Genomic DNA, 27,195 nt, shown 5'->3' with positions numbered 1-27,195 from the left:
GGAGCATTGCAGGAAAGTTGAATGAATTCCTGGAGAGTTTTAGAAAGCAACATGTTTTTAAAAGTGGTATGTTAGAAGTTGAGGAGGAAAATGTTTTCTGAGCTGATTTTAGAGGATGTTGAACTTAAAAAAGGATTTAATGCCAGGTCCCTAATCTTACTTAGCTTTGAAGCATATATTTGCATTTCCCCTCCACTCCCCATGACCTTCTTTCCTTTGACCTGTCCCACCAACTGCCTTATCTCCAGACATACCTACCTACCTACCTTTGTATCATATGACCCATGCAAAAAAATTCTAGGCTCTGTGAAAGAAGCTACCTTGCAAATGGGCACCAGACAGTGCTTGTAGGCTGTGTCTGAAAGAAGTAGGGGCATGTTACTTTTAATCAGGAGAGATGATCAAGTCTGAAGGACAATGGGAAGAAAGGTAAGAAAGGGTAAGAAAAGCATGGGGCTGCTGCTTGCATGTGTTCAGGATCAGCATAGAATACAGTGTACCTGATGAAGCAGCTCTGGGCTAAATTAGCTTTGTGGGGAGAGCTGAAGTAGAAACAGAGAAATCTGGGACGCTGCAGGAGATGAGGCATGAGAGTGGCTGATATGTGAGGCAGGGCTGCAGTCACCACATGGGAGTCGGGCACTGTGGCTGTGGTGTGTTGTTGCCCCTGCTCTACCATGAAGAGCTGTCTTGATTTCCTGTCCTGATATCCTGATGCCTGGTTCTGATGAACAGGGAGATAACAACCTGTCTCCTTCTTGCTCTCATGACTACAGAGGCCAGGACATGTTTCAGATACATCTCCTCCAGTTTCAAAGTTTCCACTGTTGTCAGAACAATTAGATGTGTTGTTGACTTTTTCTGTTGATACTTCTTATCTAGATTTGTCTTGTCTAGGCTTAGAATTACTGTATTTTAGTTGTTTTCAGCAAAAATTGCCTTGCCTATCAGCTTATTTATTTGACACCGGTAACTTCAGTGCATTTGGGTCAATAGCATCACTGTTCCATATTGTGATTTGTAGAAGAAATCATAATTCTTACTTTAGTGTGAAGTAAATGAAGTTTAGGAGGTCTGTAGGAATGAGTCGTTTGCTTGCTGCTATTGAAAAGAATTTATTGTCAAATTAATGATGACTGCATTTGGCTTTGTAACTGGATCTCTAAGGTACTGATTCTATTACCTGAATGACAAAAATAAGAATGGGGGAAAAAAAGAAGAGAGTAAGGCCATAGTTAAGTAATGAGGAAATTGGTATCTAATAAGATTAAACAGTATGCAAATAATATTTCTTTCTGGGTTTACTAAATATAAATCCTTTTAATATAATAATAGATTATAACTAACTTGATTGAATTTCTTTGTGTTGTGGATGAAGTGTTTCTGGGATAAGTAAAAATATATTCTGTATGAAATTTCATTGATGTTTTTATGAAGATCCACCAGTTTCTAAAAATCTGATCATAGGGTTTTTCTTTTTCCTTTTTTTCTTTCTCTTCACTGAAACCTGTTACTAACACAGACAGATGCACATCTCTAGATACTGAAATGACTTAAGTATTAGCTGCAGTTCATCTTGGGGAGAAGTTATCTTGTGAGGAATCCCCTTTGAACTAATCTGCTCCTTCACTGCTGGCAGGTAAACAGCTGTGAGGAGGTGACTCTCCAGACAGAATTGTTGATGCCAGGAATCAGACTTCTTCTATATAGCAGTATTACACACAGCTGATTTATGGGTGCTTTTATATATATGTGTGTATGCATGTGTATATATAAATATATATATACATATATAAAAATATATATGTATATATATTTTTTTATATATACACAATCAGTCTTGTGTTCATCCTGCCTGTGACAGATTTTAGATTGCTAATGCATACCATACTATTATTTCAACTGGCAGTGTGATCCTCAAAGTTGTGACATATTCAAGTTTTGAGATAGAAACACACATTTCAGTGTACAGAGGACTTTGTAAAATAAAATTTTGTTGATAAGTGAAAATTGCCGCCATTAATACCCTTCCTATACCTTAATTCTCAGAAAGAAAAGCATACAATTTTCTGTTTAATATGAGAAATGAGAGGAAACCCATAGTACTACCTAGATTTATTGTTCACTCACCCAACCCAACAATATGTTTCGTGTGATGAGATCAAATGAATAGTCTTCAGCTTTACACACTTAGCCAAGTTGGTCATGTTTGAAATTCTGCTTTCTATGATTCATGCCCTTTACTTTGTTAATTCCCCAAATACTCTGTATTCATCTCTTGGAATGTGTGTTTTATAATCTTTATATCTTGCTTAAGTAAGCAGGCAATCTGTCTCCCTCCTTACATGGGGTTTCTGAAGAATTCTGTTCAATTACACACAGCCAATAAAGTACTGATAAGTGTAAGAGACAGTATCTTTTAACATGGGAAGCAGAGCCATGAGGCACTGAATTGGTAGGAGATGTTAGGGTGGATTTCTATTAATTTGCTTAAAGGCTCAGTAAGGTGAGACATTTCTAATTTCTAAAGGAAATAACTCATTCTCCTTAAACAGGTAAACTGTTGGGATTTTTGTTTTTTATTTCTCCTTTTGCACAAAGGTTTAAGAGTGATTTGTGTATGTATGTCCACATCTTTGTTTAAGATAAACATTGCTCTTGTAACTTCAGTCAAAGAATCTGAAATGGTATAAAATGGCACTAAAATGCAAATGAGTAATTGAATTAGTCAGAAGCTACACAAGAGTGAAGTTTTACGTTGTTATGGAAAGTAGTGTAATTCATGTTCTATGTATACCATGCTGCCATTAAGTAAAACTTGCAGAAAGAACGTTTGTTTTTTTCATTTTATCAAAGGATGGCTTTATTTAGCTTCTTTGGGGGCATGTGAGGGTAGAGATACTGAGCTGGAATTTGCAACTCTGTGTTCTTTCCTTTAGCTTTCCCTTAGCACAAATTTCCAGTAATTCTCACTGTACAAACTCCTGATGCCTGTCATCTAGGAAGGGCCATAAATCTATTTCACCATCGTATTTCTTAGGAATTATAATTAGGAATTATATAATTCCTAATTCTTAGGAATTATTATGATTCCTATTTCTTAGGAATCATACTTACTAGCTGTGTTTAGCTTTCTTAAAAAGCTTTGCAGAGTTGGTGTTTGTTCATGTATGCAGTAATGCCCAGAAGAGTTACACTCCTTGCTTCCTTTGACAGTCACCAAGACATGTGTCCTTCCAGTGCCTGCTGCATGATCCAAGTGGAGCACTGGGGAGAGGTAAAATGAAATAGAGATTGCAGTGTCAATCCAACTTCTCTCGTGGAAAATGAAATTTTGTAGATACCTGGATTATTTCCAGTTGCATGGTTTCCTACCCAAAATTATCCTGTTGCTGGGAGGTTCCTTAGCTAGGTGGCTGAACCTGCCATTAATTACAAGCAGTTGGAGTCTGCTAGTATGCTCAGCTGCCTGCCAACAGCAGCTAGTAATATGTGAAGGTGATTCTTTGGTTTGCCTTTCTAAAGCATTGCCAGGTTAAGGTAAGAATCTGAATAGTTAAAATTTTGATCCCTCTCACACTAGGCTATTTTTGTAGCTGAAACTCACTTTTGTTGTAGCAGTCTGTCCTACTCTTAGTGGTACATTCTAATGAAACCAAACTTCTGGAATGGTTTCTTTAAGGTTTTGCAGTGTAATTTCATTTTAAAGAAGCCGTGAGCCTGGGCACACTGATGCTGGGAGACATTACCTTCCTATTTTTCTAAGAGTTTTTCTTGTTTATTGTGGTTTTAAATACAAGTCTTTGAAATCCTCTAAATAATTCTTATTTCACACACAAAAAACCAACAACCAACCCACGGGAAAAAAAAGGAGAATAATTTTGTTCTTAAAAACATGATAATTTCACTTCATTCTGACAAATCCTTGCTAGAGGATTTGTTATTAGTTTCAGTTTCCATTTATGTATTTTGTGACTATTGGGTGAAATGTAGAACACAAAAATTTCAGACATCCATTACTTCTTCTATATTTAGAAGCAAAGTACCAGCCCGTGTTGTTAAGCAGTCTCTACTTATCTCTGTAACCAATCAACAAAATTGAATTTTCAGCATTGTGGTCATTTTAATGAATTACTTCTCAAATGCTGTGAAATATAGTTCCTCAATTAATGTCCTTAAAAGTTAGAAGGATTCTCTGGCTTATCTGTAACATTCTTTGTTTTTTCAAGTAAGATAATAGAGCAATTTAAAACTATTCCAACTATTAAAAACAAAGATCAGGGTAGGATCTAAATGTTTGTGAATTGTCCTGCACAGGACCCTGCCTGTGTTTTCTGTATCATGAACTGGGAAGTGTAGATTCCTAGAAAAACTCCCCAAAGGAGATCCAATAGAACTGTTATATTCTCCTGATTTAAATATGAAGATGATATTGTTATTATTTTTATTAAGCACATTGCAAAATTTGTTGACACTGCAGAGCTTTAATTTAATTTAATTTATGGATTAAAGAATTTTATAGGAGTTACAGTCTAAAAAGATGGGCTTCCAGCTGTCTTATGTTAAGCTAAGTTGTTTAGCAACATATCAAAACATTTCCATGAAAAGATTACTATCTTTTTTAAATTAATCCCATAGGCAGCTTTTGCAAATGTTTTGGTACTACAAATGATTACAGTAAGACATTAAAGCCTAAGCAGAGAGCAAATTCCCCCCACGTATCCTTCTTGCTCTTCAAGTTATGTTTTAATTCCAGCCTGATAGCACAGTTTACAGGGTTCTGTTGCATCTGTTTAGTACTGATCCCTGATGAAGCAGTTCACATCGTCTTCCTTCCTCAGGAATAAAACCTAATGCTGATTTCCTGAGTTCTGCACAGTCCATGCTTTTCTGTCTGTTAGAAGTGGTCATAGGAGAGCTATAGGAAAGCATTGCTAAAACCACTGTAATACTTTCTTTCAGGAATTACAGCAGAAGTCATAGTGGTAGCCTCATTTGATGAACTGCGCAAACGAGCTCAGGAGGCCAAGGGGAAGATTGTCGTCTACAACCAACCTTTCATCAGTTATGGTGAAACTGTGCAATACAGGTTACAGGGAGCAGTGGAAGCTGCTAAAGTTGGAGCAGTGGCATCCCTCATTAGGTCTATTGCTTCTTTTTCTATTCACAGGTAAGCATTTTTTCTTTTCTTCCTGCAACTCACATTTCAATGTTAGCTGACATGTCATTTCTGGGCAGGAATTTTTGTTCTCTGTGACTTAAACCATGCCAGTTGTGAGTGGGTGTTTGGTTTTGAAACTGTTGCCTTCACAATAGTTCTTTTCCCCTGTGCTTTGTCATTCTTTCAGAATGTTTTCATTTTTTTTTGTTCTTGATCCAAGTTTTGTATAATATTTGTTTTAAAGAACTTTCTGCATTCTCAAGGCTGCCATAAATATTCTGAGAAGAACCAAAACCAAATGTCTTTGGTGACAACAGGCTGTCAGTGATGATATGAATTGGTCTTTCTGTGTGTTTGACTAGAATGTACATGTACAGTTTTCAATGTATTGTTAATTTTCCTAGCATAAGGCTGACTTGTACCAGATAAAGGAGTAGTCTGCTTTGAACATAATTATTTAGAACTCTTTAGCAGCAAGGTTTGTAATTCTCACACTGCTTTTTAAGTAAGGTATGTGGAAATAATGAATTTTTCAAAAATGTAAATATTTTTCAATTTCTTAGTACATCATTTGTTTAACACTGTAGTGTTATGTTACTGAAATTATATATTTTCGTTTTCTGATTGGTAACAGAATTCCTTTTTGATCTGGGAGTTTTTTCCAAGTCTGAAAGCTTACACTTAAAATGCTTATTTATTGTGAAAAAGACTAGTTGAGGAGTAGAGAGGAAAAGGAGAAGGGCTCAGCCATACAGTGGAATGCTGACAGATGCACACTGTCCTTTAACATAGTATTTGTAAAATCTTACACTGTTATTGGTGACCTTAATGCCTGCAGTGATCTTTGTGTAGGAGCCTGCTGGCTGTGATGGGAGTTCTGGTCAGGCAGGCCCAGGCAGCAGAGCAGGACTGAGGACTGCATCAGGAGAGGCTCATCCACCTGCCCACCATCCTGAGCTGCAGCCTGAGCAGGACTGGCAGTGCACAAGTGATGCCACACACAAAGCTTGAGTGCTTAAACTGTAGAGCTCTGTTAATAAAATCATTTACATAAGAAAATATGAAAGATACACAGTTTATACAAGAGGTGCTATATTTTGTAGCATTCTTTCTTTGGCAAGTACATGTTTAGAGCAATACAGATCCTTTATTCCTCCCCCTAGTTGCCTGCCAGGTAACTCTTTACCCACAGAGGAGTCATTGGCAGTAGCTAACCTGTCCCTGAATGTGTGCCACAACATAACCTGGACTTGTGTTCTGTTTAGGTAACCAGGCTTCTTTTTGATCTCTGCTCCTAGGTTTTCTTTCTGCAGAAGTCTGGGCTGGTATGTGAAAAGCATGATATAGCTTTGGGTCTTTTTTGAGGCTGGGGCTGAGAGGTGATTTGTGGGGGCATTTGGAGGCATGCATGAATCCACTTCTTCAGAGAGAACATGAGTGGTCACACATCAGCAATATGAAAAGTGTGCAAGCTTCTCCATTTGTAATGCTTCAGAGAGTCAGAAAAGTCAGTAAAGCAAACTAACTGTGTTGGAACACATGCAGAGAACAACGCTGCTGCCCCTGTAGCATTTTTATATGCTTGTCCTGGTTTCAGCTGGGATAGAGTTCATTTTCTTCCTAGCAGCTGATCCAGTGCTCTGGTTTGGATTCAGCATTAGAATAACATTGATAACACATTGATGTTTTGGTTGTTGCTAAGCAGTGCTTACCCTAAGTCAAGGATTTCCAGTGTCTCATGCTCTGTGAATGAGGAGCTGCACAAGAAGTTGGGAGGGAGCACAGCCAGGACAACTGACCTACACTGACCAAAGGGATATTCCTTACCATAGGATGTTGTGTTCAGTATGAAAACTGGCGGGGGAGGGAGGAGGGGAGCTTGGCTGGAAGGAGCCAACCCCTTCTTGGGAGCAGGCTGGGCATCAGTCAGAGGATGGTGAGCAATTGCATCGGGCATCACTTCTTCTTCTTGGATTTACTTATTTGCTGTTATTGGGGGGGGGGGGGTTGTCATTAAAATTATATTTTTTATTACAATATTTCACTCTGATTTTTCTGAACTGTTTAACTGTTCTTAGCAGTGCTCAACCCATGAGTTTTTGTATTTCTTTTTCTGAGTCTTCTTCCCATCACACTTAGGGAAATAATGAGCAAGCAGCTGCATGGTACTTAGTTGCCAGGTGGGGTTGAACCATGAAAATGCTCCACATTCCCCTAAAGTCAAAATTACCTTTTAAAAATGCTTTCTGAAATGTGAAGAACTTGAATTCAGATACTATCCAAACTATTACTAGTGTATTTCTTGGTGTCCAGCAAATGTGATGTTTACAATGTATTTTCTAATACTTGGAATTTTCTAATAAAGCTCATAATAATGAACAAAATAATAATAATAATAATAATAATAATAATAATAATAATAATAATAATAATAATAATAATAATAATAATAATGGAATGTGTTTCAGAAAAAACTATGGTTTTACAAAAAAAAAAAACAACTATGGTTTTGAAATAGCCTTAGCTGGTATCATCAAAGAATATTGCAATGTGTTGATTTTCTGAAAACCAGATGATGATCTGTGTCCTGGCTGTAGTTATGGGGCTATGCAGAATTGTTCAGTTGAAAGTTACTGTATCTTCTGTTTGCTACAGTATTTATGGAAGTGCATTTAGTATGGAATGAAAAGATTAGAGGTAAGGAACAAAGGTGGAGGCTGAAGGAACTGGCATTACAGCTATTTGAAAATTGAATGGAAGTAGATCCCAAATGCATATTTATTTAGAAGTATTGAATCCTTAATTGATACTGGGAGCAGAGGTGACATTCCCAAAACTAATTTCAAATGTAGATGCTGCCATGAAGCATTTTTTATGGTGCACTTTCTGTACTCTCTTCATTTACCTTCACTTAGGGTTTGGTTGTTTGTTTGTTTTTAAATGGAATGGACTGGTTAATGTATTTTTTCCTATAATACAGAAGGTACTCAGGTCCAGTCCCTCCCTTCAGTTACTCAGTGATGACTAGATCTGTTTCTCTTATTTTTAACAAGTAGGTACTGCTGTAGGCAGGATGGATTTTCTTATCTCTATGCACTCTCCTGTGTTTTCTTCTAATCATCAGTGGAGTGTCTCCTTGTTTGTCTTAGCAGTGTGCTGTGCTGGGTGGACTATGTGCTGGATGTGGTGCTTCTTATCTGTCAGTGTCTGGGGCACTCTTTGTTCAAGTGACTTGCCTTTTTAATTGAATGGTGGAAAATACTGCCTTGCTGCAGGGAGTAGTGTGTTAGAAGGGTGAAAGATGAAAGGTAAAAAGATAATAAAAGGTTTCTAAATATTGTGAAAGTAAGTCTTGCATTCTTGCAATTTGTATGCTGCTGCATTGTTAACCAGAGCCTTTATTTCTTTGGCCTGTGAGTTTACATGTTCTTTGATAATACAAATAAATGATAATGGGATTGTGGAGCTTTCCAAAAAATCCTGGAAACATCTTAGAAGAAAGTATCCTCCTTCTCACACTGCACTATCCCAGTTTAAGGTAAATGAAAGATGTAATTTCACAATTTTTCCTAAACTATATCAAGTTTGGTAGATGGGTTTTTATGTTTCATTTCTTTCCTTGATTGTTTGCTTGGTTTTCAAATTTTTCAACCCCTTTTCAACTTATTATTGCTTATTGTTATTTAGTTACTCAATTTGCTGGAACAATGTAAGCCAACTTTGTGGTGTGATTTCTAGGTGATCTTGCAATATGAGTAATATTGATAGGTTAAAACTAGGTACTGTCATTAGCATCCTAGGCTTATTAGGGCTCATTATTAAAGCTTACTTACAAGGTGGAATTGGTGAAATCCCAACATGAATTAAATCACTTTTTGCTGGTAACTTGATGTTTCTTGTCCCAGAAATGGCAAGTGGCTGCCAGTTTGTCAAGGCAAAAAGTGTGAAGGGAATCTTTGACCTGGGGACAGTTTATTTTTCTTTAAGATGTGGTAGTATAACTGTGGAGCAATGAGACACCTGACAACTCAAGCATCCCAATTCTTAATAAGGGCAGGAAGGGATGAGTGTCATTATACTCAGGAAAACTTATTGATGTGTTTGTACAAGGACTCATGACACTCACTGGTGACAAGTATTTGCTGTTGAGTTTCAAGGAGTTGATTCATTCATTTTGAACAGCTTTGCTAAGCAAATAGGAAATAAAATTAGCATCCATCTTGACCCATGAAGAGATGGCATTAGTTACATGGTATTGCAATGTTACAATGTGCCACAGTTATGTCTCATGGCATTGTCTGCCTCTTGTGTTAAATGATTCTCTTGATTTTCTTATTTCTCTTCTCTTCTCTTCTCTTCTCTTCTCTTCTCTTCTCTTCTCTTCTCTTCTCTTCTCTTCTCTTCTCTTCTCTTCTCTTCTTTTCTCTTCTCTTTATTGGTAGCATGTAAGAGTGGGGTTTTTTTAATATGTAGGAGAAGGTAACTAATAGCTACTAATAGAAGGTAATTAATAGTTAATTTGTCTAAGGGACACTCTCCACTAGACCAAGCTGCCCAAAGCCACATCCAACCTGGCCTTGAACACTGCCAGGCATGAGGCATCCACAGCTTTTCTGGGCAACCTCTTTCAGTGCCTCAGCACCATCACAGTGAAGTTCCTAACATCTAATCTAAACGTTTTCTTTTAAAATTTTTTGCAGAAAAGCCATGCTGTGAAATGCCAGTGTCCATAAAGGAGACAGAGGAGTCGTGCAACTTTATTCTAATAAAGGGAGAGAGTCAACTAGGCCATTCCCCCATAGGGTCTCTCTGGAGGTTTTAGAGGATGCAGCCTCCTTTTATCCTAAACTCTTGACCACATCTTGCCCTCTTCCTTTCCACGCTGATGAAGGTACAGCCTTCCCAAACTGCCTACCACACATTCCCCCAAAAAGATGTATTGCCATTTTCCCCTAAAGTTTGGAAGGATGTCTGGATTTTGCAGATCCATCAGAAGTTCAGACCGTCTGGGCTCTGCAGTAGATTTGTGTGGACTCGTTTCTCCTATTACCCTAAAGTTAATTGTCTGGGTTCTGTAACAAACTTGGTGGCTTGATTTTTGTAGATATATTAAAACCCATTTCAAAGACATTAACACCCATTTGCCCTAAAAATTGCCACAGCCATTCTGGTTGGTTCTTTCAGACCTGGTCATTCCTGAAGACATTAACATCCTATTTCTGCTATTGTTAGGGAAGACTCCCGTCCATTGACACATTGACACCCATCCCTCCCTCTTTTGTGAAGATATTAGCACCCATTTTTTCTCTCAGTTTGAAGCCATTCCCCCTTGTCCTATCACTACAGACCCTTGTAAAAAGTTTCTCTCCATCTCTCCATCTTTTTTGTAGGCTTCTTTTGCCAGTAACAACTTTTCTGAAGCACTGGCAATTTGGTGGTGAAATATTTAAACGTGGGTATTAGGAGTTAAGGGTAACAGAACTATTTTTAATGAACCTTCTCAAATAACATGCATTATTGTAGTAATTCAGCAGTATCTATAATATTTGACCTTTTGTAGAAAACTGGGTACTTACTTTTTTTTTCTGCTTTAATAACTTAACTGTGCTTAGATTAATGATACATACCCTTACTGTAGTGTAAAACAAACCGATGGGTGTTCTCAGTTCATAGTGGATGTTTTTTTACAGTGAAAATACTCAGTTTACAAGGTATGGTTGAAGTGAGCAGTAATGTGGATGACCAGTCCCATGCTACAACAGGCAGTGTTACTGAAGAAATGGTGATGACAAAATTATTTTCTGCTAACATAGGCTTGCTTTTTCACAGCAGTTGTTCTGTTCATTAAATAATCAAAGTGAAAGAAGATAGGGAAAGTGAAGTGTTTAGCTGTAAGGCTCCTGAAATTGTATGACTGTAATAAGCTAGCCATAAGTCTAGCTGTACATTTTGTAAATAAAAAGGTGTCCTTTAGCTATTGGTCCAGTATTTATTCTGCAGTGAATGTACTCTTAAGAATCTAAAACTCTCAGTAAATCCTTCTGTTCTTCAAGAACCACAGATTAGATAATGTCATTACACTGTATCTTGTAATAATAACTCCTTTAAGAGCTCAAGAAAGAAGGAAAATTGAGTGCTTTTCTGAGAACTCAAAAAGGAAGTTCCCAAGAATCCTTAGGATAAATGCCAAGAGCCCTATTATTATGGTTTTTTAGATGCTGCAGAGCAATCTCTCCAAAATGCAGTTTCAACAGGGAACATATTACAAGGCCAAAATAGATCAAGTAGTACTTTGACAAAATCTAGAGATTCTTAACACGGACACATATTTGGTCAAGTTCTCTTCTTTTTGGACTAAATTATCAGCATCTTATACTTACCTGAAGTAAGTGATTTCCTTCACTTTTTCTTTCCTTCTTCAGTCTACAGGTGGCCAGGACACACCACCAGCTTGTGAAGCTCCAGTAACTCTAATCAAAAACTTTGTCTGCATGAAAGCTGAAGTCATTAATGGCATGGTGCAACTCAAAATTTATGACTGAGGTTGCATTGATGATCCATGTCATTACATATGGCACAAGGCTAGTACATCATCTCATGGGATGTCTGTGAATTTGAAAACCATTTCTTTTCCATTGCATTTCCATTATCTTAATTTCCCCTTTCTGTAATCTCATTTCATTTATTTTCTCCTATCATGTATAGTCATGGATACCTTTTTGTATATAAATTGTTTTCCACTGTATTCCTTATGGCTTGTTAGGCAGGTCATGCCCTTCTCAATCTTGCTGATGATGTGTGTGCATTAGTGGCATTTTTTAGCTCTCAGGTGCTTTCACAGAGACTTTTTACCACATCACCTCTTCCAGTGCTTGGTCTGCTGCCTTTGGTTCCAGACATGCAAATTGCTTGCTGAGGAGATCATCTTCCTTCCCCTAAAACTCCATGTCCAAGAAAAGTAAGGGCTTATTCACATCAGTAGTGACAGATTCAGCTCCCTCCTCTTGCCCTGACATGTTTTCTGAATTCTGCGATGATACAGTACTTTTACTAGTATTTATTTTGCTTTTTGGTTGGCTTTTGTTTGGTGGGTTGGTTTAGTTGTTTGGTTTTGGTCTTGTTTTAATTGCAAAGAGATGCATCTGGCCCTTAAAATGAATGTTCTGTCTTTGAAAGTGTATCTTCCTGTTGTGTCCTGAGACCTGAAGGCTCCTTTCCCTCCTGTTCTGCCCTTTCTTCCTCTATGAAAACCAGTATACCCAATTTTTTGCTGCCATCTGAGGAATCTTTCTCGTGACCTGTTCTGCTGTCCATAGAGGGGAAGCAGTGGCATGCTGAGTAGGCAGCATCTTCCCATTCCCCAAGCTTTGCACAGGCTCGGGGAATGCTCAAAGCCTAAGGGCAGCAGGAAGCAGTGTGGTGGCAACAGTAGTGATGTAGCATGAGTGAAGAAATCAGGAAGTGCCATTGGTTATTTGTGATCACTTTTCACTTACTGGATTAGACTAGGAACAAGAATTGATCATTAGAAACATCTCAATGGCAGACTGTCCTAAAGCAATATCATGTGGCAATGGGATACAGCAGTATTGCCTCCAGTTCTACTAAGGGAGCAGGAAGCAAAGATAAAACCCTTATTTGGGGTCTAACAAAAAAAAAAACCAAAAAACCCAAGAGCAGCCCATGTTTTATAAGTGTCTGGGGAGCTCGTGGGAAGATTCTAGTTATGTTTTATAGCACTGTGCATGTTGTCTTGCTGCCCTTAGAGATATGAATTGGTGGTGTGCTGTGGGATTTGCTCTGCACTTAGAGGCATTCCCTCTAGGATGCCTGTAAATTTTGTTGACTGACAATTTGTTAATTTTTACTTTGCTTCCTATGTTCCCTTCAGACCAACATTTCAGACTGAATTCTGCAGTGCAGCCTTTGTGCTCACTTTTGGGCAAAGCCTAGCTGCCAAAAAGAGACTTGGAAGAAGTCGTTAGAAGAAACGGAGCCTATGTTTTAGGAGATTATTATGTTATGCAATGTGTTCTTGCTATTTGCACAGCAATTAGGAATCTAATTTCAAGTAACTTCATAATAGTGAGAAATCTGTAGATGTTTCTTCAGTCCCAATCTCTCTTTGGCTTTTACCAAACTTTTTTCCTCTTTTTTGCTTTGAACTGCATTACTGGGTTTTGGTTGTGTTTCCAGTAGATGGGGCCTGATGTGACATCTGCAATCTCTGTGTAATTTCATACACCTGGCATATTTGTTGTCTTACAAAGTCACTGAAATGGTGATGAGACTCATGAGAGTTTTCACTGCCTCCTCCTAATTTTGACTCCTCCTGTTCAGGAATTGTAAAGAGTTTCATCCATTTAGTCGTACAAGCAGTATCCTGTAACTTGCTAGAGGTAAGAGCTAGTAAAATCTCTTTTGATAGAGTCTGTTCTCTAGAAAGATGCTCTGAGGATAACGGCTCTATTGAAATCCTGGCTGCCTCACCAATGACTTCCCAAGGCAAACCTTTAGCAATGTAGTATTCCATTGGTTTTTTTCCTTGTCTTCTAGACTTTCCTAACATTAATGAGTCATACATTAATTGGGAGCTGGATGCCCACCCATATCACAGTTAACTCTGATCTTGTTTGAGTACCGTGAGCACCCACTGATTAGGTTTGGTAGTATTCTGAAGTTATAAAGTTTTATTCTACCTTTGCATTACTGGTTCATGTATATAAAGATGTTCAGTGTATAAAACTTCCAAGTTTTGGCTTTCATGTACTGGGCTATAAGGAGTTACAGCTGTGCTTGTTGTGGGTTGAGCACCAGGATCTTCAGCAATTTCCCATGATTTCCTGTTTCTCCCTAATCAGCTCCATCTTTCTTCAGTGCTGCCAACCTCTTCTGAGTCTATATGAGTTGTGGTGCCTATGAAAACCTGTTAGTAAGTTCAGAACCCTCTGACATGATTATAATGTCTTGACCTATCAATTTCAGGTTTGTTTTAAAGTCCTCACAATATTCGGTTTTCTTGATTACACCAACAAGTGTCTCACTAGTCTGTGATGATTGTATTTGTGGAGGATTGAGGGAAAACCTGACAACACAAAGGCAGATAATAATCACAGAGAGGTATCCAGCTAATACAGTGCCAGTGAATGTGTTCCTCAATCTGTGTATTTCTTTTCAGCTGCTGATAAGATCTGAGAAGTATGTGGACTGTTATTTTGTTTTCCTGTAATTCTCTGTGTTTCTTCTGCAAAAGTGCAGTAACTGTGGACTTTATCTGGAGTGTTCATATCCAGAGCACATGAGGATTTGGCCCTGGACAACTGGAAAAGATTAAATAGTCCCAGAATGTTTGTGCCAGAATGTTACAGAATTTGGGTGTTTGTGGTGTCCTAGCCTAATATTCTCTTTTTTTCATTAAAAAAAAAAAAAAAAAAAAAAAAAAAAAAAAAAAAAAAGAGGAAAAGAAAGAGTAAAGCCTCTGTTTCTTCATGTATTCTAGGATTACTTCCAAGAATACACAGCACCTCACTTTTTAAATTTTAGTCCAGAGAATGCTGAAACAGCTTGTACAGAGGTCTATTATATAGTTTCACTTGCCTATCCAATTTTATTTTTTCATGTCTTTTTCCATTATTTTCATGGTTTTACAGTTCCTGTTTCTCACTGAGTATTGTTTCTGCTTCCTATATTATTCAAGATACTTTTTCTGAATCTGTTTGGCATTATTCTTAATTTAATTATGTTACTAAAATTTATCTACATATTGCAAAACCATTTCAGCTTATATATATTGAAGTTTTATTTAGGAAACATGTTGTATCTGCTCTAAAGCTCCTGAAGTACTCTTCTACTCTTTTTAAGGTTTACTGCTGATTTCCAAAAGTGAGCAGAGGTTTTTGCAGGGACTTTGGCTGGATTTAAATGCATGTATACAACATAAAATTTATTTTGATATATAGCTTTTTACTTATGTAAAACAAACAAGTAACCAAATATAGGTGCCAATTTTAAAATATATTTGATTGCTAGTCAACTGTTAACACAGTTAATCTCTCTGGTCAACACCCCAGGCATGCAGAAGATTTGGAAAAGCTAATTCCTCATTTTGTTTTGCCTTGTTTGCTTAAACATATGATCAAATGTGTATGGTTTATTCCAGCATACTGTGATTTCTCTTTACATGAATGCTTACACTGTTTTCCAGAGGGCAGGTGGCCTCTACTTTCTGCTGTTTCTTCTGCTTCCCACATTCTTACTTGTGGCTTATCCATGTGGTAGGGTATTTCTATGTTCTTTTATTAGATGCTGTCTTCTTATAGGATGGTCTCACTCTGCTGTTATCTTTACTACTGTGTATGTCAGACATTTAAGTATGATTAGCTAGACGTATTTGTGTGATGAAACCCCTTGTTTATGGCACACAAATTTTGATTTATGTTTTTAGGAGGTCAGAGCCAATTGTTCCACATCTGTCCTTTAGAATTGTTTTCTAGATGTAGGCTGGTGTTGATGGCCAACAGTAATAGTGGGTTCATCCTATAGAAGCAATGTCTTGTGCCTCAAAAGTGTAACCATTTCAATTACTTTAATCCTTTTTCTGTGATTGGTTTTCCCCTTCAAATCCAATCAGTCACCCGCGTTTCTCTTATTGTGTCCATCTTGTTGCATCAAATACTAATGCTTTTGTATTGCCTCCAGGTTATAGCTAAATGGTGAAAATCCTTCTCCATCTGGTTTATTAAATGAGAGGTGCCAGCTCCTGTCTCTGCTCTGCCAGTGATGCCAGCTTTGATTACTTGCCTGTTGTCCACTCCTTCAGGCATCTGATACTTTCTTTCTTTTTGTTTCTTTATTTAGGATGATGGTACAAACCTAAAACTGTAACTTTATTATCTTCCAACTTTGCTTTTTAAATCTGACTTTTGTTTGGTATTTGTAGATTGTTTCCTTTAGCTGGTTAGGTGAGTAGTCTGTGACTTCTACTAAACTGTTTCACCTTGCCTTTCTTTCCTGGTCACTATCCACAGTACTTCTGCCTTGGCTGTCTAATGTGAATACTGCAAATACCCTGTGAAACAGAGAGGGGCTGACTTTTATCTGCTTCTGTTCATTATTATTATTATTATTAAGCAGGATTAAGCTTTGACTGCACTTTGTGGCTTTTTAATCCATTGTGAATGTAAAATAAGAACTTTTCTTCTAAGAATAAAGAAAAGAAAGGAACCACATCATTTCTGACATATTTCTATTTGGATTTCTTCACATTAATTTGCTTGTGACTGTGAAGCACACAAAAACACCTCAACAAGAAATATTGAAACTATGTACTGTTTAGCTCTGAAAAATCCAGATTGATTCTAGGCATTTGTGCATTGAAGAACAAAAGGATACTTTTGTCAGACAAGGGAGAGTAATCAAGTGAATCAATTAAACCCAGGGGTTCTAAAGTTCCATTCATCACTCTGCCTTGTGCCCCTGTGGTGTGTTGAGAAGGTCTCAGTGCTATCTCTCTTTCTCTGTTTACAAGCAATATTAATAGTTCTTGAATATTACTTTAGGATAGCATTTGCACATTGTTTACTGTAAAGAGGACAACATTAAAAGTCAACTCTTCTAAACTGTATTTAAGTAGTCAGTAGGAGATTCTGCAACAATTTGCACGTGCCAATACCAAGTAACTGTTGTATTACCACGTAACAGTGGGTGACTGCTGCTGATAAATAATCCGTTATATAACCATGGGGGTTTTTATTAGGTTGATTGTTGAATTCTGCTAGATTGAGAATCAGATCTGTGGGAAGGCTCTGGCAGGAGATGAATAGCAGAGAATACAAGTTCATTACATAGGAAAATCATATTTTCAAATCTGAATATTTAAAAATAATTTGTTGACTGTATTTCAAAGGATTTCAGTTCAATTCAGTATTAACTCACCATGAGAGAATTAAACCCACTGAAAAGAGCACAAAGGAGTTGAAATTTTAAAAAAGTAACAGGCTTTTTCTTCATAACATTTTTATATCATCAAGAACGACATGAACTTTAGAAATCAGGTTCTGGGATTCAAATGTGATTTTGCCAAAAATCTGAGTTTTGGAAAGAGTGAATTGCCAGCAGAGATGTAAGGAGGTTTTAGTTGTTCTTCTGTAATCCGTGTATTGCATGCACCTCTTCAGGGAGCAGTTTGTGATCCTTCTTTGAGGACAGTTTGTGTCTCCTTCCAAGTATCTCTATCTGCAGTCTCTGTAGAAAGAAAGAAAAACTTTCAGGGCTCCCAGTCTGGGATTTTGAGAAGGTTGCAGTTGCTGTTGGGGGGACATTGGAATGCCAGAAATTATGTGAAGGGACCAGGCAACTTGAGTACATGCTCTCTATCTCCATAAGGGGCATTAGAGGCCTGTATGTTTGTGCTCAAGCTCAAAGCTCTTGAGAAGGGACCCAGCACTGCCCACATGCAGCCAGAGTCCTGGGCAGTCAAGTTCATCTGAGAGACCATCCAAGGCTGTAACTCCACAAAACTATAGGGATTTTTTTCTCCCTCTTATTTTACTTAGTCTATAATGCTGACACTCTAGGAGAACAGAAATGGTGTGCTGCAGTGTCTGAGAGAATGCTACCATTTCAGTCTTGCCAGAAATGCCACGTGAATAGACAGACCCATGAGAAAACTTTAGCAGAGCTACTTGGAATAACAAGTGCAGCTGCAGCTTATGTTTTTAGAAATGTAACTGTTTTTCAGTGTCTAAAATTAGGTTTCAGTCATTCTTTGTACTTCTGAGTGACAATCAGTGATGGATTCCTTTAACTCTTCCCATATAGAGTGGTATTTTTTTATTCCTTCGCTATTTTGATTTTACTTAATGGACTAGCTTAACAGTTAGTGAAAAGATGCCAGAATCCAGGCAATTGCAATAAGATGACAAGGAATTGGAGAACACCATTGGAAAGCATTAGACTTGTCGGTGATGTTTGTCAAGAAGTTTCTTGAGAAAGAAAAGGAGAATTCCATTCAGTCCTCTAGGATCTCCCACAAAAGGTATCTGAAGCTTTTAGTTTTGTTTAGTTTTAGTCCAAATATGTTTGGAGCAGAAATTTTAGCCACAAATGCACTATTATTTCCACCTCCACATGAATTTTTCAGGCCATTACAAAAGTTAACAGAGTGCAGAACTTGTGAGCTGGACAGTCCAACTGTCATGGTTTCATAAGGATGGCCCTAGTCAGGTCTATTTCCCCCAAATGTTTGACAAATCAGAAACTTCCAAGGAGAAGGCAGCAAAAAGTGCTGCCCTGTGATTTGTGATGTATCCTGGGTCACATCAGCCATCAAGTGTTCATTGCAGGTGAAGAGTTCTGTGGTTAGGTCAGGGATCAAGCACTGTCCCCTTAAAACAGGAATTTTGTTAATTTTGGTATTAAACAATATTAATATTGATTACTATTAATAGTATGGGCTACGTCACAAGATTCACCTGCAGGCCAGTGAAACCTATCTTCATGAAATTTCTAAAAGCTTACTTTGAGAGCTGGGTGTACAAAGGCTCTGCAAACTGCAGGTGATCTTTGGGCTGCACTTAAAGAACAATTGTTTTAAACTATTTGATAAATAGTTATGAATTGCAATATTTGGGTTTGTTCTGTAGAATTCGGTACCTGTTTATGTCTATAAAGTTAGATTTATCTAAAGTTAGATTTGAAACAAGTACAATTTTCAGCAAATAATTTAAGTAGCCCCACTACACTCTACACAGAAGTGTAGTATGGAGTATTTTAGAGGAAGAAATTTTAGCTTGACAGCTGCAAGGTAATTCAGCCAGTGTATATTAGCTTGTAAAACACAGTTCTGCTTCTAAAAATTATATCATGCACTTCTTTCTATGTAGGTATAGTTTTTTTCAAGATTTCCTGTTTATATTATTCATGAATATAAATACACTGAGACATACATGGTCTCAGTGTTAACAATCATTGACAATCAGGAAGCTAATTTTCTTGTATAGTGTGCCTTGTGGGGTGGGGGAATAATAACTACTTAGTACCTGAACATTGGGAAGAAAATTCCCAATTTTTATTCTGTTACTGTCCTTTCAGTGTTGCACTGAGTGATCTTCAGTGTTTTCCTGTACTGAGCCCTAAGGCTGTGGGGTGCACACGGGGCTGAGTGCAGGTGCCTTGCTGCATGCCTCTCCTCAGGGAGGCTGCCTGAGCACGAGTGAGACTCTGGACACATGGATGAGGAGGAAGTGGGGAAGCCTGTGGTCCTCTGTGGCTCTCTTCTTCTCCTGGACCTACCAGGGGTGGACTTGGAGAGCTCTGGCATTCTCACTGCTGTCACTTTTCAGGTAGTCTGGAATCTCATCATGTCCCTAAACCTGTGTCACTTTAACAGTTCATCTGATCTGACTGGCTGTGTGCCTGTATCTCTTGGTTCTGGTCCAAAATCATTTGGATATTTTAATTTATGTACAGGCTGTAAAAGCAATAATCATTATTGTACCAGCCTCCAGCCTGCTACCTTTTTTACAACATTTTCCTGAGCAACATGGAAATGCCGCTCAACTAATGAAAACAAGAGAAAATTATATTGTTCCAGATAGTCTCTCTTCCAGCACAGACTCTCATAGGCACTCTTTATTAGATATTAAAGAAACACATAAATTGCAAAAGTGGAATTCTTTTCCATTCAGAAGATGATGAAGGAATTGCTATCTCTAGGATTAAATGGGAAAAGGAAAAACTATCAAACATCATGCAAAACAAAATGACTATATGGTGTATGTTGCAGAGCACAAAAAACTTCATAGCAAAAAAAAAAAAAAAACAGTGAGAAAGTGTTGCATTTTGTCAGCAATTTCTCTTTTCCTTCTGAGGAAGGAAAATTACTTCAATTCTCAGTCTGAGCTACTTTCTCAGAAAACCCCTACATTAATTTCCTTTTGAAAACTGCTGTGTGCCAGGTGTTCTTCCTGCATGCTCCCAAAGAAACCTGTAGCACGCCAAGATCCCCAAAACTTATTCATTCTCTCAACCGTTGTTTGTACTGGATTTTTTTTTTTTTAAGCCTGACACTCCTCATTTCCCAGACACAGCTGATTGCCAGGAAAGCATCTGTTAAGAGGAAACACATACCTATTGGGACAACTTTTATATCATCTGACGTAGATTATGAAGCTTTTGGAAGAATCTGCCATGATTAAAAAGTACAGCTGGGTAAAGAACACTCATGTTAGGCATGACATTTTGTGGGGCTGCTTAATATTTAGTTGTAGTTCACTGGAGTTAAAATACTTTAGTGAATTTTAAAAATACACTCTGTTTCTAAAAAGAACTTTTCTGCTTACAGTGTTCAGGCTCAAAGATGAAAAATTCAGGGTGTCTGTAAGCTTGAAGTGACAGGCAAGACTTGCCTGAATTTTGGAAATAAAAATATACCATTTATTGGAGAACGAGTTTATCAAATAAGTGTAATACACTATTAGATAACGTTTACTTATCACTTAGGCATTTCTAGTGCATTTTACATTGCATAAATGGAACTGTATAATGTGTGAACTAGATAACAGGCAAATGTAATGATCAGGTGTAGTTAAAGCAATCCCTTTCAAGTGACACTACTAAAATTTCTCAGTTGAGAGAAAAAATGAGGGGTACCCTCTGTGTGTTATTTTTACTATTTTTTATTATTAAAACATATTTTTTATTCTCTTTTTTATTTGAATGGTAAAAGTATTGGATTGTTTAATAGAACATCAAAAAGGTGTTTAGTATTCTATAGCAATTAGAAGTGTGGGAGTGAAAAAAGCATTTATGTAGTGAAGATTTTTCAGAGTTTCACTTTTCTTCAGAAAATATTATGGCTCACCAGGACAAGTGTCTTGCAGTGGCTTTTTTTTACTCATTCCCTAAAATTGAATCCAGCCTGTCCCTTCACTTTCTTTTCATATCCAGTTAGGTTTTAAAGTCTTCTCCCCTGTTGTCCCACCCCCTTCTGTTGAGGTTAATGAAAGTGTTTCAGTGGAAAAGCTTTTACTCACAAACAGAAAAGATAACTATTTTCTTCTATTTTACTTTTGGGATTTAATTCCATGCTATCTGAGATAATAATAACTATGTTATTCTACTGTTGAGTTTTTTATTTTTAAAAGTTCTCCTCTTTAGTCCATCCACATAGTTGCCTTTTGTACTAAGATGTTTTGTCTCCTGCTGCCTTGAGAAACATTTACCCTCTGTCACTGCCATTTCTATCTTATGCTTTTTTCTTGACTACCTTTGTATTCCTGTTGATACTTGTCTTATTTTTTACACTTTAAAAGTGTATCTCCCTGAGGCTTTGTTTGCATTGCCACAGCTTGTCAAAGGGAGATGTTCCTAAATGCATATGAGTTTAAGATTGGTTTGGTTTTTATGGAGGGCAGTGTCCAAAGAACATGAATGGTGGGCTGCTCAGAGAAGGAAGGAAAGAAGAAAAGCACCATCCATATCCTGTTCTGTGAATCTGAGACTTTCTTCTGCCTCCTTTCAGACCTTGCTCCCCTCTGTGTACTTCAGGGGTCAGCTGATTAAAAGGAAGAAGTTTTATGGTGGTAAGACAAATATCCTCTATCCCCACCCTTTTATTCAGCTGAGTGTTGGCTGCATGTTACCCTTTCCCATGCCCATCCTTTGAAAGGAGGAGGGAGCTTCCTGTGCTGCCCCATGGTGTATTCAGCTCAGGGCCAGGGCTGACTCGTGTTTCTGGTGTGTATGGATATGCCTGTGTTGACCCTCTCTGCTACTTCCTATCTCTAATGAATCAGAGACTTGGAAGGACTGATACGGTCCCCTGAAAGCTCTAATGCCTCTTCACACCTATTTGTGCTTGATAATTTTGATATAAGAGGTATTTATAACAATGAAAAACATCATTAAATAGAGACGGTATGGAAAGCAGGTCAGTATTCTTGCTCTTAGTTTGCTTTTGTATTGCTAGTCTTGTGATGCTTCTTTGTCTGATTTGCTGCTTTCCAAATAAAGAAAATGAGGGGGGTTGTTGTTTTGAGTTTTGATTTCTTTTTTGTTTGTTTGTTTGGATTTACTTATATCCTTCCTGTAGGTGTAAAGTATAACATCTGTTCTCAGTGAGGTTTTTTTGAATTTGTTCTCTGTGCACATTGGTCCTTCGTGGTTGAGGAGGTCATTAAAGATATAAATAAGACTTGTGCTCAAGGCTGAGAAGCTAGGAATTCAACAAAAAAAAAATACAAACATAGCCTATGAAGCCAGAATCCTTGCAGCTGCTGGCAGTTTGGGTTGCCAGTGGTGTTCACTCCAGGAGCCTGCTCCTAATGTACCTATTGTAGCACACAGCAGGCAGCTGCTTTCTCACAGGGATGTAAACACAGAAGGACAGAGCTTGGTGATTTGTACTGAGCAGAAGGAGGCCAAACAGGTGTATGACTTAAATAGTTCCCTCAAGATGTCAGCTGCTGGAGAGTCATCTTCATGTCTGTAAGATCCAGCAAGTTTCTTTTTCAGTTGAAGAGCTTTCATTTTCGACAGATTCTTGGAAAGCTGTTTTTCATTCCCAGCAGTTGGATAGTCCCAGGGTAGAATGCATTGAACTTCATTTGATCATTTTACTATTCAGAGTTGCTTTCTGCTTCTTGTTTGGCAAACCATATCTAATCCATGCTATTTTTAAAAGATTCTGTACTTATTGAAGAATTCTCTTGGGGCTTGTGTTACTGAATATTATAGGGAAATACAAACATGTATGTGTAAGTTATATTCTGTAACCTAAGACATATGTTATAGTGGCAAAGCTATTATGCTTGTTTGATAAAGCCTAATTTTATTGAGTGCCCAGCAGCCACTAAATGCAGTTTTCAAAATGTTAATTTAATTGGAGTCCATGTGGTAACAGAATAATGCTGTGTTCTTCTTCAAAAGTAACTTTCCTTGGTAAGGCTCCATTACACTGCATTATTTATTTATACTATTTAATTCCATATTTATACAGTATTTTTCTCTGCAGTTTCGTAACATTTTCTGTGCATATTCCTTTTTGGTTTTGAATTTGACAATCTTGATATCTTTTCAACTTACTGTGAACCAACAAATCAAATGCCACCAAGACAATCTAAGAAGCAAACAAAGCATGTGAGTCTTGGGACAAATGATGACAGAAACACAAAATTAGGCTGAATTTATTTCTTTTATGTTTTGCCAAGTGGTTGTAAATGGGGAATAGTCTTGATTTTATTCTTATAGACCTAATTCTTCTGAGAAAATTAACAATACTTTTGACGTTTTGACTAATTGCAACTACAGTTGGCCTCTCTATCCAGAGATTGGTGAGAATCTTGGAAGAACATGCACAGTTGGAGTGTACACAAGGGCAACTTTTCTTTTGTAAGGAGTTTGTGGTGCTGGAAAAGGGGGTTTACTTGTGTGGAGTTCAGGCTGTGCCATGCTGCTTGTGATGCAGAGGAAGTTGCAGGAGTGAGGCACTCATGAATAGCTACTCTCCATAGATAACTGTGAGAGCAAATTGAGTAGTTTTCCTCCTGTTTTGCTGCAGTATGTTGCATCACCCCCTTTAAAGTGCAAAGCTTTGTATGTGATGAGGGAATTTTCTGTGCTGTGTAGAATATACAAGTGAAAAAACAACAGCAAAGTGTGTGGAAGACGTGAGCCTGTTACCGAGTTAAGGCTCTGATCTTGCCGTGGGTGTAGCTAGTGATTAAAGTATCATAGCTCTACTCAGGAATGTATGTTATGATTTAAGTCAATATTAACAAACTAGCTGATCTGATATGAATTTTTAGTTTACATGTGGTTCATACAGAGAATTTTACATGGGTCCTGTAGAAAATAGCTGGTCACATATGTAATTAGAGTCTTGCAATGTGTTTGAATGAGCAAACTTAGACAACACTGGCAATTCTTAGACAACATTGATATTGCATTTCCCAACTCAAGATTGCTTGTCTAGGTTGATGTGAAGAATAGTGCACTGGGGGTATGTGCATACACATTTTGGCTGAAATAAATCTTTCTAAGCTTTTGCATAATCAAGTTTTAATTGGTTGGTTTTTTTGTTTTCCTTTTAGCCATGTTAGAGTTCTTGTAATGTCATGCTTACTTATTCTCTTAGGAGATTGCTATCATTTTCCAAGGCTTCAACTTGAGATCTGTTTTCTATCAGAGCATCCAGTTTAGCTTGAAGCACTGGTTCTTACACAGTTTACTTTTCCCTGGGCATTTTAGCTTATCTTAGAGATAAGGGTTGGAAGTGCAGGAACAAGGTAATGGAGCACGCTAGGTCAGCTACCACAGTAAGAAGAGTTAGAACTGACCTGACACCAGCAGCGCATCTTTTAATCCACATTTTTTAGTTTCTCCACATTTGATTGTTTTACTCAGAAAAGAAACTATCTAGCTGCTTTTTGAATTTTTTAGTCTCCCTTTACACTTTTGTGTAAGACACAAGCCACATCTGTTTCTTACTAGCCATTTGACATGTACCACAGAGAAAATGTGGGGTTTTTTTTGAGCCTTTTCTCTGCTTTTGTTCATACCATGACACTTCTCTTAAATACTTTCCAAGATGTGAAATTTAGGGGTTTATCAAAAGCAAAACTCGACCACTTTTTTTATCTGAATTTTGTCAGCTGTTGATCAAGAATGTCAGGACCAAATGACTGTGAATTTGTAGTAACATTAATATGCTTTCCATTAAATATGGATGTGAGGTGATTCAGTAGATCTAAAATCAAAACGGATACTTTTGTTAAGTAAATAAAAATAATGAGAGAACTACTTACCATCTCTTCTGAACACCATATTATGGTATTGAACTGGGGTATCATATATTAAATAACCTAACTACCCTTCAAGTTTTGCAGAATTAATTTAGGGTTTGTGGGATAACAGCATTTTTCAGAGAGTGTGTGTTTGAAGCAGATGCTAACATCACTGCCAGGTGTTAGTGGGAAATTCCAGAGGTGCACCTTGCTTGCCTCTAGGTACCAATGCTTTTAATTTCAATGCTGATTCAGTCAGGGCTCTTTGTGATCTCTACAGCTGCTGTTATGTGATGCTTTCCTTTCATTTCCTTTTCAAGGTGCAAGGAATGGTAAATGCAAGAGAGTTTAATTAATTTTTTTTAAATAAGACCCTTCTTCTTTTGACATAATAGTCCCAAAATAATGTTTGTTCAGAATCAATGAAAAAAATCCCTTTCTTGTCATCCCCTCTGCTTCCTCTCCCCCCACCAAAAAAAATTCTTTCTCCTGATTTCCCCAAACTATGTCCTGTTTGCCCTGTTTTGAGCCAAACTGAGAAATGCTTCTCTCCATCTGTTACACAGAGTCTGCTAGTAATTTCTATTTTGTTAGTTCTTGCTCAGGTCTTGCCATATGGTCAGTAGCCTTTCCAGTTCTTGATTATCTCTACATAAAGGGTACTTAATTTGCACTGTTTACATGTTTTTTGATGTACTCTTTGGCATTTTATTAAGCAATTTATTCTGTAGATGATATACTTAAAACATGGCATGTTTTGCATGCATGTAAACTTTAATCAGGTGCATCCCAGGATGCTTAGTGTCTGCCACAAATGTTTTCTATGTGAATTAATCTTGCAGCATTAGGAATCTACAGTACTGTGGTATTGCTTTGTGTCTTTGTACCAGTCATGCTTAGGGTCCATTTCCCTTTTTGTAGAAATAATTTGGGCAGCCATCCATTCCTATCAGATCCTGGTGTCATCTGAGCTGTTGCTGGCTCTGCCAGCCCATGCCAATATGGTTTAATTTGGGTAATAGGGTTTACTTTGTAATCTTGGCAGAGTGGTAGTTTGAGCATACAAATGGCACTTCTGGGTAACTTCAAGGTTTATTTTTGGGCTAGCTGGGTAAATTTTGTACCTGCAAATGTTCCTTTACTTGAGGTGTGTAAGCACTGACAACTGTGTGTGTTGTCAGCAGCCTTATCTACAATTGTGGTAGAACATCAGGATGGAGCATCTGCAATAAATGTGCTTGCTGCTTAAATTGGAGAAACAAATACAGTTTAAACAAATACAGTTTCTTTTGTTGAGCATCTGAGAAATAACAAGGACCTTGAAATGAGTGATAAAACTTGAATTACTGCAATTCAGCTTATACACCATGTTAGTACTAAGACATAAACCTGCCAGAAGACACAGGCAAAAACATTCATTTAAAATTACCAGAAACAAACAGTTTCTGCTCAGTTGTTGAATGTAGGGTTTGGGCTTTTTTAATATTAGTACATGAAACCATCATCTCTCTTTTTCTTTTTTTGCAGTCTGTTTATTTTACATTTTTTGGAAACTCTTTTGGTTAACATGCTGGATTTATCCCCAAACACTCAAAGAAATATTAAACATATGCAGCAAGTTATCGCAGTTTAAAAGTGGGGATGAGGGGTGCCCTTTTTTTTAATCTGACAAAGAGAAAGAAAAAAAAGGAAGAAAAGGTCTGAACTTACAAGTCTACATGGGTTTATCCCACTCAGGGAGTATCATATGGAGCAGGAAATGCAGAGTTTCAGGTTAAATGTTATTTCAAAGGTGAGCTGTGGGTCACCTGACCTGCAAAGCTGATGGGAAGAGACACTGGCCTTTGATTGAGGTTCAGCTGTAAACAACCAGGAGCAATAATTTCCTGAACTGTTGTCACTTAATAGACTGATCTGTCTATACTCTGAGGAAGCTCCTGTAAGACCTCTGTAACTCGTTTTTATTATTTCCATGTGAAATAAATGTTTATACATACCTACTCTACAGATTATGTTATTGATTGCAATATGACTTGTTATTGTTGAGAAGGGATTATTCTTCTCAGTAAATATAATTGAATAATCTCTCCCATTTTACTTAATCTATAACCTCACAAAGTAGGTTTCTCCTTTCCTCCTTAATATATCTCTTCCAGGAATTATATAGGGGTTTTTATTCCATTTTACAAGACTTAAAAGTAACGCAATTTAAAATTTTTATTGTTTGTTTAAGTGTATAAAAAAGTGTAT

At 37.5% G+C, this 27,195-nt stretch overlaps 1 protein-coding gene across 1 annotated transcript in view; it reads left to right on the top strand.

Moving 5' to 3' along the window:
• The window catches only part of CPQ (carboxypeptidase Q), a 147,623-nt gene that overhangs the window by 25,045 nt on the left and 95,383 nt on the right, over positions 1 to 27,195 (top strand). The window contains exon 3 of the mRNA XM_066547810.1: positions 4,963 to 5,170. Within this exon, the coding sequence (XP_066403907.1) occupies positions 4,963 to 5,170 (208 nt within the window). The remainder of the gene's footprint in view (positions 1 to 4,962; positions 5,171 to 27,195) is intronic.

This window comes from Molothrus aeneus, chromosome 1 (assembly GCF_037042795.1).
Source record: "Molothrus aeneus isolate 106 chromosome 1, BPBGC_Maene_1.0, whole genome shotgun sequence".
NCBI classification, from domain to species: Eukaryota; Metazoa; Chordata; class Aves; order Passeriformes; family Icteridae; genus Molothrus; species Molothrus aeneus.
This window is presented reverse-complemented; position numbering and strand designations above follow the sequence as displayed.